Genomic DNA, 16,129 nt, shown 5'->3' with positions numbered 1-16,129 from the left:
CCAGTTTGTAGCCAACAATGAACCTTCCCAGCCCTGCCTTTCATGCCATCACACCAAACGGCACTGAGTCAACACCTCCAAGCACAGGAAACCATTTGGTGAGACACGAGTCTTAAAAAAATAAGCTGCGTGACATTTATTTTGTCTTGTTAACATTAATATCTGTAGAAACATTTTTTATTGTCAGTATAAAAATTAACAGGATTTATTAAATACTTTCTCCAATTTGTAACAAGTAGAATCAGTGTAATCTGCATTCATGTTGCATGGCTATAACAAAGTGAGTAGGTGTTTCCAAAGCAAGACACAGTACTTTCATATAGAAAGCGAAACATGGCAACATTGTGATGACGCTGGTATGAGGCCCAATCTTTTGGTGAGGTCCTGCCAGAATTAGACAGAAGCAATCCCTTAAAAAGATGGAAGTGTCTCCAAAGACTATCAGCAGAACAACTCAGTGTTTCAATTCTAAAAGCCTTCTCTAACGCCAATGAATCTGGAAGCCATTATCAAAATCCATTGAAGAGAATACAGGCTAATCTGATTAACGTGCAACTCAGGGCAGAAGGCCAGTTGCCGGGGAGGAGGACAGTCGGCTATCATCTCAACTAAGGTCCATCCTCAAGGAATGGATTAAGGCATCTTTTTAAGAGAACGCTGGTTCCATTTGTCTTGGGAAGTCCAGTTAAATGTTCCACGGGCCCAATGACAGAACTGCACAGCGAAACAAAATACTCTCTTATTAATGGGTTTGTTTCCTACTGGCATTTTTGTGGTGTAAGAACAACCATCTGACAGCAGAGCTTAAACAAATAAATCAAAACTTCATTTTCCCCAAATTAGTCATGTTCTGTAAATATTTCTCTTTTCAAAGAATCTGATAACTAGTAAAGTCCAAGCAATAGATTGACTAGTCCGATGCGCTGCCTGCAAAGAAATGCCACTTAAATTACAAAACAAAAACAAAAAAAACACAAAACTATAAATGATTAATTGTTTTGTATATTACCAATTCATTAATAAATTAATGTTATACCATTTTCCCTGAAAGCAAAAGTATTCTTCCACCTCTGCTCGGTGAAAATTAAGAAATTCTGTGTAAGAACAGCATTTAGCAAATAGCTATTACAAAAAGAGAGACCAATTTTCTAGGTGCATTGGGACATCCATTTAAAATCAATACAAAAAATAATTCCTTGTAAATATATAATATATATTTATACATAATTTGAATATATTTACATACATTCAGCACCTATATACTGCAATTGTGCTCTGTGTGTGCTGACATATATTTTCTCCAATTATTACAAAATTCACAAGGAAGGCAGAACCTAAGTTTGCCTCAAGTCCAGCTGGTCCACAGCCAGTACCCACAGTGGGTCATGGGCGCGTGGTGGCCCATGGCAGTCCATGGCCCCAGAAACATTCTTCTTCTCCAGGTGAAGATTACAAGTTTCCAACTGTATAAATTCTTTACACGTGTGCTGATTACTTTTCCAATTATTTACTCCTCTGATCCATATATACAAGCGGAGCCAACAAGCTCCTGGAGGCATGGCCTCCCTGCTCGTGTGGCTAGGTTCCTGGTGCTGTCCTGTGTGGGGACAGAAGGACAAGCTCATTCATGTTTTAACACTGCCGTTTACATGTGGATACTGAGGAAGGCAGGGTTCGTAAGGCATGGGGTCCGGAGAGAAAACAGAATCGTCTCCTGAAGAACAAGAACTCCTTGTGTCAGGATAACTAGGTGAATACTGTTCGAGAGGCTGACTGAGGTCCAAGTATTCCTGAAAGAAGGGAAGAGAGACGTTTTATTTCATCTCGGGTCAGGATAACAAGGTGAATACGGTTCGAGAGGTTGACTGAGGTCCAAGTATTCCTGAAAGAAGGGAAGAGAAGACCTTTATTTCAAATGCAGGCTCTCGAGACGCTGTATCGGAGTTGAAGATTCAGAGACCTAGCACCCCCCGCTCCCATAAAGATCTCCTCTAGACAACCCCCCCTTTATTGACTCTAGGCTGCCCTTAACCCTTCTCTTACAATCCATCATGAACAAACAAGAGGCAAGGAGGGAATGGGAAAATGCTGAGCACTCCAGTCCACTCACACAGACCCCAACAAGCGGCTTGCTACACGCCTCCTCGAGGGGGAGCACACGGTTCAAACCCGAGCCCCCACAAAATGAAAAACACGTAATGTGTTATGGATTCCGGGGACCCCTTAAAATAGTTGAGACCATGAATATTTATTTTACGAATTACATTTTACTATTGCAGTCTCTAAGATAATTTAGGGGGAATCTGTCTCCATTCAGCGGGTAATTTCACAGATGTAATTCATTACTCTCAGAAGCTCTCCAAGTGGAACATGTAAACAGGTTCAGAAAAGGCTCGGATGTACTCGTGTATGTTAAATCCATAATGGACTGTTAAAGAAGAGTTTGAAATTCAAAAGGGTCTCTTCTGCTCCCTATAGCCTCTGTTGGGGTTGCTATGGAAGAGAGCCCCCTGGATGACCCAGGATAACATTTCCTCCAACTTATGGCAGGGTGAGAGCCCACTGCCTGGTCTTGTGTGGCCCATGAGCAAAAACATGTTTTGAAACATGAGCTAAAATGTTTTAACATTTTTCAAGGGGGGGGGGATCAAAAGAAGAGTAATATCTCATGGCATTAAAATGACACAAAAGGACATAAAAGTCATACAAAATTTAAATGCTATGGTCCATCAAGTTTTACCCAGAACATAGACACACTCATTGACATATTGTCCGTAACTGTTTTCTCGCCTTGACAGCTAACCTGAATAGTTCGGCTCCCAGAGATAAAAAATGTTTACTATCTGGCCCTTTACCGAAGAGGTTCGCAGACCCTTGCTCGGAAACTCTGGCAAGATTTCTAAACCGAGGAACTTCTGGGTCTCACTCAGAAAAGAGCCCGAAGAATGTTGGGAACTCTACATTTTAAAAAGAACCCCCCCCCAAAAAAAAATTGGAAAAAAAAAAAAACAACACTATAATTCATCACCAGATTTGGCAAGGGAAAGAGTCCCCATCCAAGAATGGGGGATGTGTCAGTTCCAACAACATCAGCATTAACCGCACAACTGGAAACAAACACGCCCACCACATCAAAAGAGAACTTTTTGCTTACAACGATAAAAATGAAATTTTGTCCTAAATGGAACCATTTTTCTCAAGCATATGGGAATGATTTTCAGAAGGAAAGAAACTTCGATTTTTATATCCGTTAGACAATATGGCATTCTGCTTTTTTATTTTAGGATGCTAGATGTAAATTTCAGTATGAATGGACCCACTTTAAATATAAATATATAAATAAAGAGCATTGAGCATGGACTTAGGACCAGTAAAATGGAACATTAGTGCTTTCCCAGTTTCTAAATGCATCCATAAATGTTCAGATCTGATAGGGGGAAAAGAGGGGTACCAGTGGATTCCAAGTCTAGGGTTAAAGGAACTTACACTAGAAACAACAATTTTGGCAGGAGAAGAAAGTTGCTTTTTTTCCCCTTGAACTGTTCCTTTCCTTTCAACTTCTGAAGGTCAGCTGTATTCATTTAAATGCAATCTCTCCTTTTATCAGCTACAGTTAGACGCACAAGATAATGTTGCTGGCTTAAGGCTTCATATCACAACATTTGATTTAAAAAAAAAATCATTCTGAAACTATTAAATGTATTTAAAAATACATTAAATGTATTATTTTTATTCAAGCAATTTTAACCTCTTTTTGTTGTTGTTAAGATAACTGGGTTTGAGGGTTTTTTTTTTTCCTGTTTGAAGGAAGACTGCTTGCTGCACCCTCATTAAATATCTCAAATTCATTCATTAACAATTTTTTGTGGGATTCTTCTGACCTCGATGGGTTTCTCATCGTTCCTGCTCAGATCAGACACTCTCTACAACCACAGAGACCACTCTATCTGCATGCGGAAGCGAGCACTACCATGACTGAAATCACGCAGTGAGGGACAGAGGAGTGTTTCTTTCGTTGGTACAGATTATAAGTATTTTAAAGAAAAATATTTTAACAAAAGGTAAAAGCTTTCACTTAAAAATCACAAGTCCCGGGGCACCTGGGTGGCCCAGTCAGTTAAGCGTCTGACTCTTTGATTTCGGCTCAGATCATGATCTCAGGGTCCTGAGATAGAGCCCCGGGTCAGGCTCTGGGCTCAGCAGGGAGTCTCTGCTGGAGATTCATTCTCTCTCCCTCCCTCTGCCCCTCCCCCAGTTCCCTCTCTCGCTCTTCCTCTCTCAAATAAATCTTTAAAAAAAAATCACAAGTCCCTCATTATACGAAACTGTGTGTACATTCACATACACACAGATGGAGACCACACACCCCAGGCCATTTCCAGACAGGGTCACGGTGGACACTGCCGTGCGTGTGAAGCTAGACTAGCAGAACCTCACTGCTTCCAGCGAAGCCCACCAGTAAGAGAACGGCAGCAGCTCCTACGTTAGGAGCTGAATCCAAGCAGCACAGAAACCCAAGCTCCTCACACGCAAACCCAAATGCTGCTATTTCTCCCGCCTCCACACTGTCCAGCATACCACAACCTGGACCCACCACCCAAAGGCCACAGAGAAGGGCAGCCTCAAGTAGGGCCCTCGGTCTGGTTTCATGAGTCAGAACTCTCAAAACTGCCCATACTTTAACTCTGTCTGACCCCTGTGGAAAAATGATAATCTCTACCACAGACTCCGACGGGGGAGGTTGCATTGAAAAAGTCGCACCGGCCTCCCAAGAAAGGACCACAGGCTTCTGGAAGAGGGTGCTTACCTCATTGGTTGTGAGAGTGAGAATCCGATCCAAGTCTTCTACCAACTGTTTGAACGTCGGCCTCTGGGAGGGCACCGCGTGCCAACAGTCCCTCATCATCATGTACCTGGGGAAACGGATTTCCCGGTGAATTCATTTTGTAAGTACTAGGTGCATGGCTATAAGCCAGTGTGAACAGGCACTAGGGAGATACGTCCTAAATTATGAACATGTACCAGAACTTTCCAAATTAGAAGGCAGTTATTTGCTTTCCCCAAAAATTCACTGCTTGGGTCCTCTGAAAGGCACTTTGAGCTACAAAAACATCACTTCACCCCAAACGTTTTAGGAGAGTGTCTACGCCATTAAGACTTTTTTCTACGTCTTCGCTGCTGACTTGCATCTGTGAGTGACACACACAGACTAGCACATCTCTCTGGCACTCTGACATGCTGAAGGAAAAGCCTTCTAGGAGCAGCCCGGTCTCCACTCTCTCCCCAGCACACCCCGCGCCCCCGCCCCCGCCCCCCCACTCCTGCTCCCGACCAAAGCAGCTACACATTCTTCTCCCTGACCCTTTGGGTTTTATCTTAATGACTACAGAGGACAAAGGTTCCTCAGTTTAAAAAAAAATGAAGTTTGAAAACCACAACTTTAAGGTAAGGTTTTTATGAATTAATCTGCCATCCCTGGGCTGCACATTAACTTCCTGATTAACTCCTGGACAGGCCTAGGGTCCCAGGCCTTATCTTGATTATGGGTTTCGACAGACCCTCTATATTAGAAAAAGCAATAGGAATGACAGGCAGCACAATAAATACCTTTATATAATATACTATAAAATGTGGCCATTCATCAGATGTCCACTGTACAGTGAAAAGCACTCATGGGATTACGGATATAAAATCCCCATGAAATGATACACAATAGACCACAGTCTCCGGGACAATCACTCTTCTTAGTTAATCCGGGGGGGGGGGGTTGGGAAGAGAGACTCCCTTTCAAAGCACTGATTCTACTGCACAAGACGCATGTCACAAACACAACATAATTCCACTTGAAGTGTGGGGTAGGCTTTTCTCGAAACCAGCTCATGGTTTTATAGCCAGATCTGGGATTCTAAGGATGGCACCTGGACACATTCTCAATTCTCTGTGCTAAACTATGGGTAAAACAGAGGTAACCAGACACCAGTTTGCTCTGAAGACATGTGGTCAATGCCAATCTAGAAGAGCAATTTTCAGTGTTCACCCATGCCCCCTGGCCGGGCTGGGGGCAGAAGCCGTGAGGAAAGGCCGTGAGGAAAGGCCGTGAGGAAAGGCCGTAAGGAAAGGCCGGGCAGGCCCACGGCTTTCCAGCTTATGTATGAGAAAAGGCCAGATCTTTCTCCCCGTCCGTCTGAGGAGAGACAACAGCAAAGCACAGCACGGTGGCCCAGGGAGATCGCTGCGTCTCACTCTCGAAAGTCAGAAGCCCTCAGCCAGGAAGCCTAATGCCCTGATCTAAAGCTCAGTCCATACACCTCGGGATGATGTTCTCTCTCTTATGGCCGTCAGTGTGGCCATCCACCCCAGTCCTGGGATTGAGCCCAGAAAGCTTCAGCAGTAATTCTTCTTAGGGCCTGTATGGAAAACCCGGGGCCTTGGGAAACCCGAAATAAGTCGGGAGAAGAGTTAATGGCATGGTGGGTCCGCTGGGTATCAGGAGAGACAACGGTCCTTACAGTTCATTGGTGCAGTTTGCTGGCTTATCCATCCTGTGTCCTTCCTTAAGCAGCTTAAAAAGTTCCTCCACTGGAATCCCTGGGTAGGGTGAGCCCCCTAACGTGAAGATCTCCCACATTAACACCCCGAAGGACCACCTGCAAGGAAGAGAGAAAACAGTGTTACCAACCCACCTGAATCCCAAAAACCCAAATATGCCCAGTGAATAAAGTACACGCCCACTCACTTCTCATGTTCAAAGACAAATGGCCTGAACCCTCCGGCAGTTCATCCCACAGGCCCCTCCCTGCCCCGAAGGAGCATCCTCCCCAAATGAGGACAACGGGAGGGATGTTCCCATGGAATTTTCCATCAACAGACAACAGAGTCGGGGTGGGAAACCATCCGTCTTTTTTTCTGGTAGAGATCTGGGGTGGTTGCTTTTTCATTCTGACACTCTCAAATGAAGTTACTCGTCCTTAAATGCAGTGTTAGCAACGTGAGGATCTCAGCTCCTAAGCTGCAAAGCTCTTCATGCTCCCGTCCAGCTCTTCCAACAGCCTCTGTGCCTGACCCCCCTGGACTGTGACCCACCAGTATGGGCTGTTGACCGAATGAGGCCTGCAAGCCAATTCTGCAAGGTAAACAGCTGCCCAGTGTGGCCAGTTGGAGCATCTGAGAGCACAAAAGGTTCATGACTCACTAGGGTCATGAAGGGAGTGGGCATCAGGCTGGGATGAGGATGATGGAATCCCGTGCCCCAGACGAGTTTCCTACAACAGAAACTGAAAACCTCTCTCAGGGGACCATGGGTACCTGACCTCACGGAGACCCACAGCTGGACTTTCTGAGCCTCGTTCCGGATACTCACAGTTCCTGGGATAATGGAGCCAAGACTCCTGCATTTACCTATATCACTGAGGCTCTTGACACACACCCTTCCTGACTCTCTTCGGGTTTGGGGTGAGAAATGAAACTCTCCCCAGTTTTCTGTAGGGCAAAAGTGGGAGCACAACGCAGGCAGCTGACTCCCTACAAAACTGGGACTTGTAACACCTTCCTTCAAGGACTGCTAAAGGGGCCCGGCTGCGACACCATGCCTGCCCCGGGGAGCCACCTGGTCATGTAAATAAAAATGGCTCAACTGATTGTTTTTTTTTTTTAACTTTTTATTTTGGACTAATTATAGACTCACAGAAACTTGGAAAAAAACAGTACAGAGAGATGCTCTGTACCTTCCCCCCGGTTTCCCGCCAGGGTAACTTCTTCCAAACTAATTTCCAACCCTAAAATTCTAAAATATCAGTTGGAGCCTGCCCCTCCAACTGGTATTTTAGAATTTTAGCGTTGGAAATTAGTATTTTTAAGTGTATCATAATGGGAATATTATATAGTTTTCACTGCTTCTGTCATGTCATCAAGGGTGCCAGGCCGAGATCAGACCTTTTCAAAGGATAAACAGAACACGCGGGCCCCGTGGAGATCACCTGAGCAGACTCTGCCCCACTCAGCCTGTCCCCCTCAGGACAAACCTGAGATGGGGGGAGTATGACAAACCACCCTCAAGTAGGAAAAGTTTCAAAATTCCTTCTTTCAGGGAGCAAAGAACATGCCAATGGCCTGGCAAATGAGACAGCAGCTTTGTAGTCGTGGATCCGTGAGTAAGTTGGGGTGGGGGGGCACTTCCGCCCTGGCGGGACGAGGTTCGAAGTTACACCTCCCGTGCACTTTGAAGCTGGGCAGATTAGTAACAGCGCATTGGTTACCAGCCTACCATAAAATCCGTCCTTTCTAAGGCCGGCTCCTGCACCTTCTATCAACGTGTGAAATACAACAGACACCAAAGAATGAAGAAAGATGAATACCGTATTTTTGCAGCTCAACCCGATGGCGAAGCCAGAGAGAAGGGAGTTACTTACACGTCACTCTGGTGGGTGTACACTCGGTCAAAAAGGGCTTCTGGGGCCATCCACTTGACTGGAAGTCGCCCCTGCAAGTGTGGGGGAGAAAAGGTAAAAACCACTAGATTAAAACCAGTTTACTTTTGCTGGCTCGACAGGCTGTGCCCTATTTGAGAGCTGATACTAACGATTTTCACTGGTCAGTCATGAGAGCAGAAATAAGGTCCAGCAGGGCCTACACATAACATGTAAGATGCACAGATTGGGGCACATGAGTACAATGCCGTTTCTTTGGACTCTCATCATCCTCGATCTCCCTCGAACACAGACACACCCTGACCACCTTCTAGGCAAAAATTAATCCAGAAACTCCCAAGCTCTAGTCTTGGCTAGGGAAGTTCTTGACAAAGAGCCTGATGAAGACCAGAGAGGCTGCCGATCATTCTATATACAAGACTGTTTCACATTTACTAAAAGTATCTTAAATACAGCTAAAATTTGCTTATTGAGAAGTCTGTCAAGAATACAGCAAAAGAACAGAGATAAAGGGCAGAGGAATAAATGCCTACTATCTTTCATCTGGAACATTCCGTGCCACCACCATCCCTCCCTCCGTCCCTTCCACCACAGTGCTGCCATAGACTTACGTTTGTGGTCTTTTTGTAATAGTCTATATTGTTGATATCCCTGGCCAGTCCAAAGTCTGCTATTTTCATGACATTGTTTTCTGTTACCAAAACATTTCTGGCAGCTAAATCCCGATGAATACACTGAAATCAAGAAAGAACTCATTTCAAAATGTTTCAAGAATAAAGAGAAAACATACTCACTTCTTACAATGCAGACAGAAAGTACATCTTAAGTCAAAAAATGGTATTTCTTTTCTAATTAAAAGTAACTAAAAAACCAAGGCCCCAATCATTTCAAAGAGCAAAGAGACACCAAGCAGCCAATTCTCTTTTACCTGCAAATGACCAACAACACTGGCGTCCTTCCTAGCAGGAGATCTGTGCTAGATTATTCTAAAATCTTTTATCTCAACACTTAACTCCCCCGCCCTTTACAGCCAGACTTTCAGAAGAGCTGGTTAAACTCCAACACCACTTCCTCCTTACCTCCTGGTCCATCCGCAAACATTGTTTCCATCCCTGCCCCTCCCAAAAGTATATGAGGAACCTCTTGTCAGACCCAAGTGAGCTCTTCTAATGCTTCAATGTTACCCTCTGCAGCTCTGGACTCTGTTGATTGCATGCTCCTTTTTAAAAAAACGGTCCCCACCCCCACCCCCTTGAGTTCTATCCCCTCCCTTCTCTTGGCTCACCCTCTCAATCCAGCTCCTCTCTTCCCCTGTCCCTCAAAATAGGAGAAATGTCCCATTAATTTTGTATATTTCCACATATCCCCCGGGCTTCTATTCCTAGATACACACAAAGGATTTGCAAATTCCTACCTCTCTCCTGGGACCCTCACTGTCATCTTCCACAGGTTATGGGACATTTCCACTGTGACATCCCTTTGGCTCCTCAAATTCAAGGTCTCTGCTCCCCTAATTCTTACCCTCTTGGGTCTCTCTCAGGCCAAGAAGTATACACCAGAATTCTCGGCACAGTACTCCCAAATTCTGTGGACGCTGACTCCCACCTGCCTCTGTAATTTGTCCATCCCGCTGTGTCCCCACTACTAACCACACTTAGCCCAGGACATCACCACTGCCCACCCCCAGCCCCATGGAGAGCCACAGTGCCTGCCTAACCGGTCTCTGCGCTTCCAAACTCAGCCCTGCTGCACCTGCTACGCTCCCCACAAGTTGTGTTTCTAAGAACTGACCATGTCCTTTCCCGGCTTTTATCATGACCAACGCCTGTCTGTCTAGGCCCAGGCCCAGGCCCAGGCCCGGAGGACACCGGCCCACACAAAATACCTGGGGGGTGGGGAAGGGTGGTGGGTGGGGGGGGATGCAGACATGCTCACCAGAGGGCAGCTAATTTATAGTTCTGATACTCTTCGGTCTCAGAAAGGTCTGGTCATTGTAACTCCCATTTTTCCTTTCTACAAATGATACACTTTTGTAGAGTGTTATACTTCAATGTCACAAGATTTCATCATGATACATGGTAATGAGAATTCCCCAATCATCAGCCCCTATTTTTGGAAAAGGCAAGGTCTAAGGAAGTGAACAAATATCTCTACCAAATGCTTGGACACAGCCTCGTGTGTTAACTACTGGATGAAGGAGAGAGTCTTATCAAGCCACTTGACAAGGGTGAAATGGGGCTGGCTATAGTTAGGGACTTCACGACACGGCCAATAAAAAGGAGCAAGCCACACTCTCTCTGAAGAATAAATTAGGAGCTACTTTTTCCAGCCCACCGCCCAACGATTCCTTGTTTTTAGACGCTTCTGTGGCCGCCTGGATGGGTGAAGACCAGGAAAGGGAGAGCAGGAAAACCCCACAAGTAGGTATGCCTGTGCCAGAATGGAAGCAGGAAATGTGAGAGCTTCCAGAAGCCGCCTGGGGATCCGGCCGGGGCGGGAGCCATGCTCCTAGTTTGGAGGCCTCTTCAAACTGAACTTCCAAGCCCTCGGCCAAACTCTCCCGGCGGCGTGCTCCCTGCCGACATGAGCTCTGTGCATTTGGCAAGCTGTGTGGTCAGAAGAATCTGGATTCCCACACGCTGGGCTCCCACCACACATGAGGGCTCAACTCAGAGATACCACGACAGTGACCTCCATCATCATCTTGGCAAGAGCCAGGATCGAGCACCAACCTCCCACATCCCACGATGCTAGCAGACACGAACGCCCACCCTCTGGGCTGAACAGTAAGAGACTTGGAACCAACACGCCAGAAAAAGAAAATAATTAACATCAAGCCAAATTCCCATCATCTGCAGAAATCAGAGCTGTTTTCCAGGGCAGAGCTGACCATTTACATAACTAGGGCCCTCAGACCATTTGGTATCCATTTCTTAAGTAAGCGGAGATCCACGGGTCACTAAGGGAAGGAAGACTAACACCCCTATGGCCCAGACGATAGAATTAAATTCCCATGGCAATCTCATGGGTATGGTTGCACCCATTTCACACATGGGGAAGCTGGAGCCTGCTTTAAATAACAAAAACAACACCCACTCAGGTTTAACACCTTGGAGTAAGCTGAACTGGTTTTGGGATTTGGTAAAAAAGAAAATTAGTGTACTTTGAACTAAAAACAGCAAAGCTTTCATAATTTGTATAAGGTTCAAATACCCCATATTACCTTGCTGTGTTCTGTATACATCATGGTGTTTCTTTACTTGCCCCCCCCCCCCGAGTTCCCCACAAATACTTGCACACATGCGGGCACGCACGCACATATTTAAGCGGCTCAAGGACAGGCCCTGCGTGTTCATCTCTATATTCCCAGCACCGAGCACAGAGCCTGACCCAGTCAATGTTTACTGAGCCGAATTCATTATTGCATTCCATCAGTAATGAGCCAGAGAGCTCACTCAACAGTTCTTTAAGCGGGCCTCCAGCAAGCTCATCGCCGGCGGCGTGAGTGTGAGCAGGCCCTTGCCCTGCTTCTTCATACTCCACTGTCAGGAATAAGCCATCCATCTTTGGAAGCAGGCTCCACTCAAGGGGACCATTCTTAAGATCCTCATCTACGGCCAGTTTCAAACCTGTTCTACGTCTTCAACTGCAGGCCATCTTCTACAAAGGGCTTTGGGACCCTTCAAGGCCCTAAGGACATACAGCTCCGTCCCTTTTGGCCCACTCTGTGTCTGTGAGCAACGCCCTGACACAAGGCATCTTATCGGTCCTCCCCACCATCCAGAGTGAGGCAGGGATTACCTGAGAGCGGGGTGGGGGAGGCTGGGGCGCAGGGTGGGTGAGTGGAGAACCAAAGGGCCAGGTCTGGGACCAGCGACTTTTCTCTGTGGACCTAGGAGTCCCCATCTTGGAAATGAGGACAATGACTCAGGCACACCTGGCTCAAAGGTGTCCTGGCACCTCCCAACGGTCCTCAGCATCCTTATCCTAAAATCGCACCTACTTCAGAAGTGTTCTGAGGTTATGGATGATACTGTATGTAAAACACTCACCCTGTGCCTGGCAGATGTTGAGCTCTCAAAAACTGGTACGGATTAATAATGGGAATTGCCCCCTTTCACAAAGTTCCCTCTTCACTATTCTGAACAGTTCCAAAAGAGGAAGGATCTCAGAGTCCTCGGGGCTGGGGAGCAATGGGGAGTCCACAGGGGCTCCATGAGCCAGGTGCAAGGCACGTTCTTCTCTCCCATTCTGAGGAGAATGACACTCCGCCTTCCTGAAACCCGTCCTGTGGCCTCTGTGAACCACATCCTGCCTTTCCTCTTGCTTCTCTGTGTCCCCTCAGCCTCCACTGCCATCAGGTGCTTTGCGCCAAGCTCCAGAAATTGAGAGCTTTTTCTACTCCCCCTCTTCTCTGCCTCTCCCCGGCTAGATGACCTCCCATGCCTTGGAACTGCACTTCCTTTGCTGGCTCCCAAGGTCTCAGCCCGGCCCCCAGAGCTTCCTGCCCCGCACTGGCCCTTGAAGGGCTCTCACACGTGGTCAAAGTGCATCCTGAACTGTGCACCAGAATCTCTTCCCACCACCCTCTCCCACCACCTCCCACCCCAGAGTCTTCCTTATCCTGATCAGCTGCGCTACCATCCGATCTCTCAGGCTGGAAATCACTAACTATCCCAAGAGCAAAATCTGTCCAAAATCAATCTTCTTATCCAGTGCCTTGTGGGAGCCAATAAACCCTAGCCCAAAACACCAGCACCAAGCTTGCTGAGCAGCACAAGACCGAGTGAGCTTTGTGGCACAAACCTGACCCCGTTACCCCCACCTCGGTGGCCTGCCACAGGCCGAGAGCGCAGCCTACAGCGCAGTCTGGAGGCCTGGCCTGGGTCCACGAGGCCCCAAATGAGCTCAGCCACATCTCGTACCCTGCTCTCCGCACCCTGTGTCCCTCCTCAGAAGCTGCACACAACTGTCCCCCCGGCGGGGTGCTCACCAGCCACCTTTCCCCCTGAACCCCCCACTGACCTCCCACAATTTGTTTCCTGCACAGCACGCCTCTCACACCTCTCACCCTTTCCCATCTTTATTTTTATTCCCACGCTTATTGTTGATTTCTCCTGCTGTCACCCGAGGTTCCTGCTCCAAGAGGTCCAAGGACTCCGTCCATTGCAGCCACCCGCTACGGGAGCCTGACCTGGGGCACGAAGCACCAGAGTCAGGAGCGCTCCGGAATATTCGCTTGAAGGATTAATAAAATGACCAAGCCGGCCTTCCTACTGCTTCTGTATTAACAGCAGAGCCCTGCTGCGTCCAAAAAACACTTCCCCCCTCCCACACGGGGAAGGGTACAGAGGGGCCGGGCCCTGGGGGGTGGCCAGCCCTCCCCCTGCCCCAGCCCCGGGGCAGGCCACGCTCCCTAGGGTTTAGGGAAAGCTACAGCAAAGGTGAAACAGAACAGTGATGGTCCGTGTGTGCTGGGATCGCCCGTCATGCCGGCTCTCTCTTCACACACAATCTCCAGCCCAAAACACATACTTTGTACGCCTGAACCATTTAAAAGTGATTGCACACCTCACACCTAAACACGTGAGCAAACATCTCCTACCTTAACACAGGACCGCTATCACCACCCCCAGATTTAGTATCGATCCAATCATATTATCTAATGTAGACCCGATTCAAGTTTCAGTTGTTCCTAAATGTTCTTTATAAAAGCTGCACCCCCCCAACCCTGAACAAGGCCCAGTCCAGGGTCACGCATGCACACAGGGTTTTCCACCTGTCTCTTAAGCCTCCCTTAATCTGGAACTGTCTCCCCAGTGGTTTTTGTCTCTAGTGACGTGGACATTTTGAAGCGATGTCTTGTCAAATGTCCCACATTCTGGCTCTGATCCATTTCCTCACGTCAGAGACCTTTTCAGCTGGCCTGTATTCCTGCACACGTACACAATCTCAGGCACAAAACTGCTTTCTAAAACCTACAGGTTAAGAGCTTTTACGGGAAAAACAGAATCTGAAAAAGTCTTCAACTCTGGCCTCTCTTGAAAATAAAAACCAAACAAAAAGGAAAATAAAAAGCAGACCAAAAAACAGAATGTGTGGGAGCTCTGGCCATGTTCCAACACGGCCACAGAAGCAGGAGCTGAGCGGCAGCCCCCCCCACACCCCTGATGCCCTGTGGTCGGATCCCTTACTCCTGCGACTGGGCAGAGCCATGACCCAGCCTGGAGCCTGGGCTCCCCCGCGACAAGGGGTCCACGCCCACAAGAGAATCTCACTTCTCTGGGGACCCAAAGATCGGCACCAAGCTCCACCGCAGTAGAACGGACCCCACCTCTGCCTAAGGAGGAAGTTCTGCAACCCCCCCGCCCCCGAAGTGTGAGCTAAGGCAGGGTGTCTTGGGTCATCCGAAACGCCCCAGAGGACATCGGGGCACCTGCCTAACTGCTTTCAGAATAACTCAGATGTTTAAAGTTCCATTGCAAGCGGCATGCTTGGAATGCAGACGGTTCACCTCAGGGGACCTGGCCAACTTCGAGCCAGAGGGTCACCCCGCTAAATGAGACAAAATAAACCCAGATGATACCCAGGACTCAGTGTTACTAAAATACCACTTTGCTTGATCTTTATTCGTAGAATATTGAAGGCCCTTTCAAGCTTAAAGCCATAAACACAACATCCAAGTCTATGTCCAAAAACGCATCCCAAAACAAAGCCCCCAAAACTCATCAGAATTAAACACAGCACCCCCTAACCTAGCTGTTCCCTACCGAGAGCAGAATCCCAGGAGAAGAGACAGCTTTTCTGCTCATCTCCGCGGTGTCACGACAGGCTTCTCTGGCTTTTAAAGAGTTCACCAAACCCCCATGTGAGTAACGCAATAAATATTTTCCAGGTTGTACAAGACATGCAAGGGCTTGATTTAGCAAATGAGCTCGTCCAAATTGCCTGTTTTCTTCACAGATCTTTTTAACTGGAGTCCACCCAACTGAGGAGAATGTGAAGGACTCACTTTCTGGGAAGCCAAGTACTCCATGCCTCTCGCCAGTTGGTAGGTGCAGGACACCAAGTCCTTGAAGGTCATCTGCTCCTCGGGAACTCGGTTAATGTCATAGGAGTACTCCATCCCGGGCGGCCTGCGGGCTCGGAGGTACTCGCGGAGGTTGCCTTTGGAAGCATACTCGACGATGACGTAGAGAGGCCCTGTGGATGGAGAGGGCAAGCTCGCTGAGAAGACGCACCCAGATCCGCCCCAGGGAAGCTCAGCCACGTTTTGTTTCTTACAACCCACTACTTTTTCTTTCTTTTTTTTTTTAAATTGAAACATAAAGAAAAGTGCACACAAAAATAGAACACCTACATTCTCATCTCCCCCAAAATGATCATCGACACTTGGGTCAAGACAGCCTCAAAAGTCTTAGAGGAATAGACAGAGATGCAGTGAGTGTCCTTCCCCTGTCACTTCCAGGCTCCCCTGTGCCCTCCTGCAGAGCAATGCTTACTATAAATTTTGCCTTTTCCAGTTCATTTTAACCATTTTACATACATATGTGTATCAATGAACATTATTATTTGTAATCGCATATATGAATAATAAAGCTACAGCTTTGCAACATTTTCCCCCTACACGTTATCGTCCTGGAACCCAGTCGGGCTGATAAAAATAAATCTAGATCATTCCTTTTAACAGCTACCTATGTTCC

At 47.2% G+C, this 16,129-nt stretch overlaps 1 protein-coding gene across 18 annotated transcripts in view; it reads right to left on the bottom strand.

The window, feature by feature from the left end:
* Positions 1-1,422: 1,422 nt before the first annotated feature.
* Positions 1,423-16,129, bottom strand: part of FGFR2 (fibroblast growth factor receptor 2) — a 99,723-nt gene continuing 85,016 nt past the window's right edge. For 14 of the 18 annotated variants that reach the window (XM_081823357.1, XM_081823360.1, XM_081823371.1 and 11 more), the window contains 6 exons: positions 15,439-15,629; positions 9,038-9,160; positions 8,409-8,479; positions 6,510-6,647; positions 4,808-4,913; positions 1,423-1,790 (listed from right to left, as the gene is read on the bottom strand). In XM_081823357.1, the coding sequence (XP_081679483.1) occupies positions 1,626-1,790; positions 4,808-4,913; positions 6,510-6,647; positions 8,409-8,479; positions 9,038-9,160; positions 15,439-15,629 (794 nt within the window). In that variant the 3' untranslated portion in view covers positions 1,423-1,625. Of the gene's footprint in view, positions 1,883-4,807; positions 4,914-6,509; positions 6,648-8,408; positions 8,480-9,037; positions 9,161-15,438; positions 15,630-16,129 lie in introns of all 18 variants that reach the window. The other 4 variants (XM_081823362.1, XM_081823363.1, XM_081823375.1 and 1 more) reach the window with 1 other exon arrangement.

Source organism: Leptonychotes weddellii, chromosome 6 (genome assembly GCF_054177405.1).
Source record: "Leptonychotes weddellii isolate Sample4059 chromosome 6, ASM5417740v2, whole genome shotgun sequence".
In the NCBI taxonomy this organism is placed as follows: Eukaryota; Metazoa; Chordata; class Mammalia; order Carnivora; family Phocidae; genus Leptonychotes; species Leptonychotes weddellii.
Note: the sequence above shows the minus strand (reverse complement) of the source record. Positions and strands in the feature narration are given on the sequence as shown.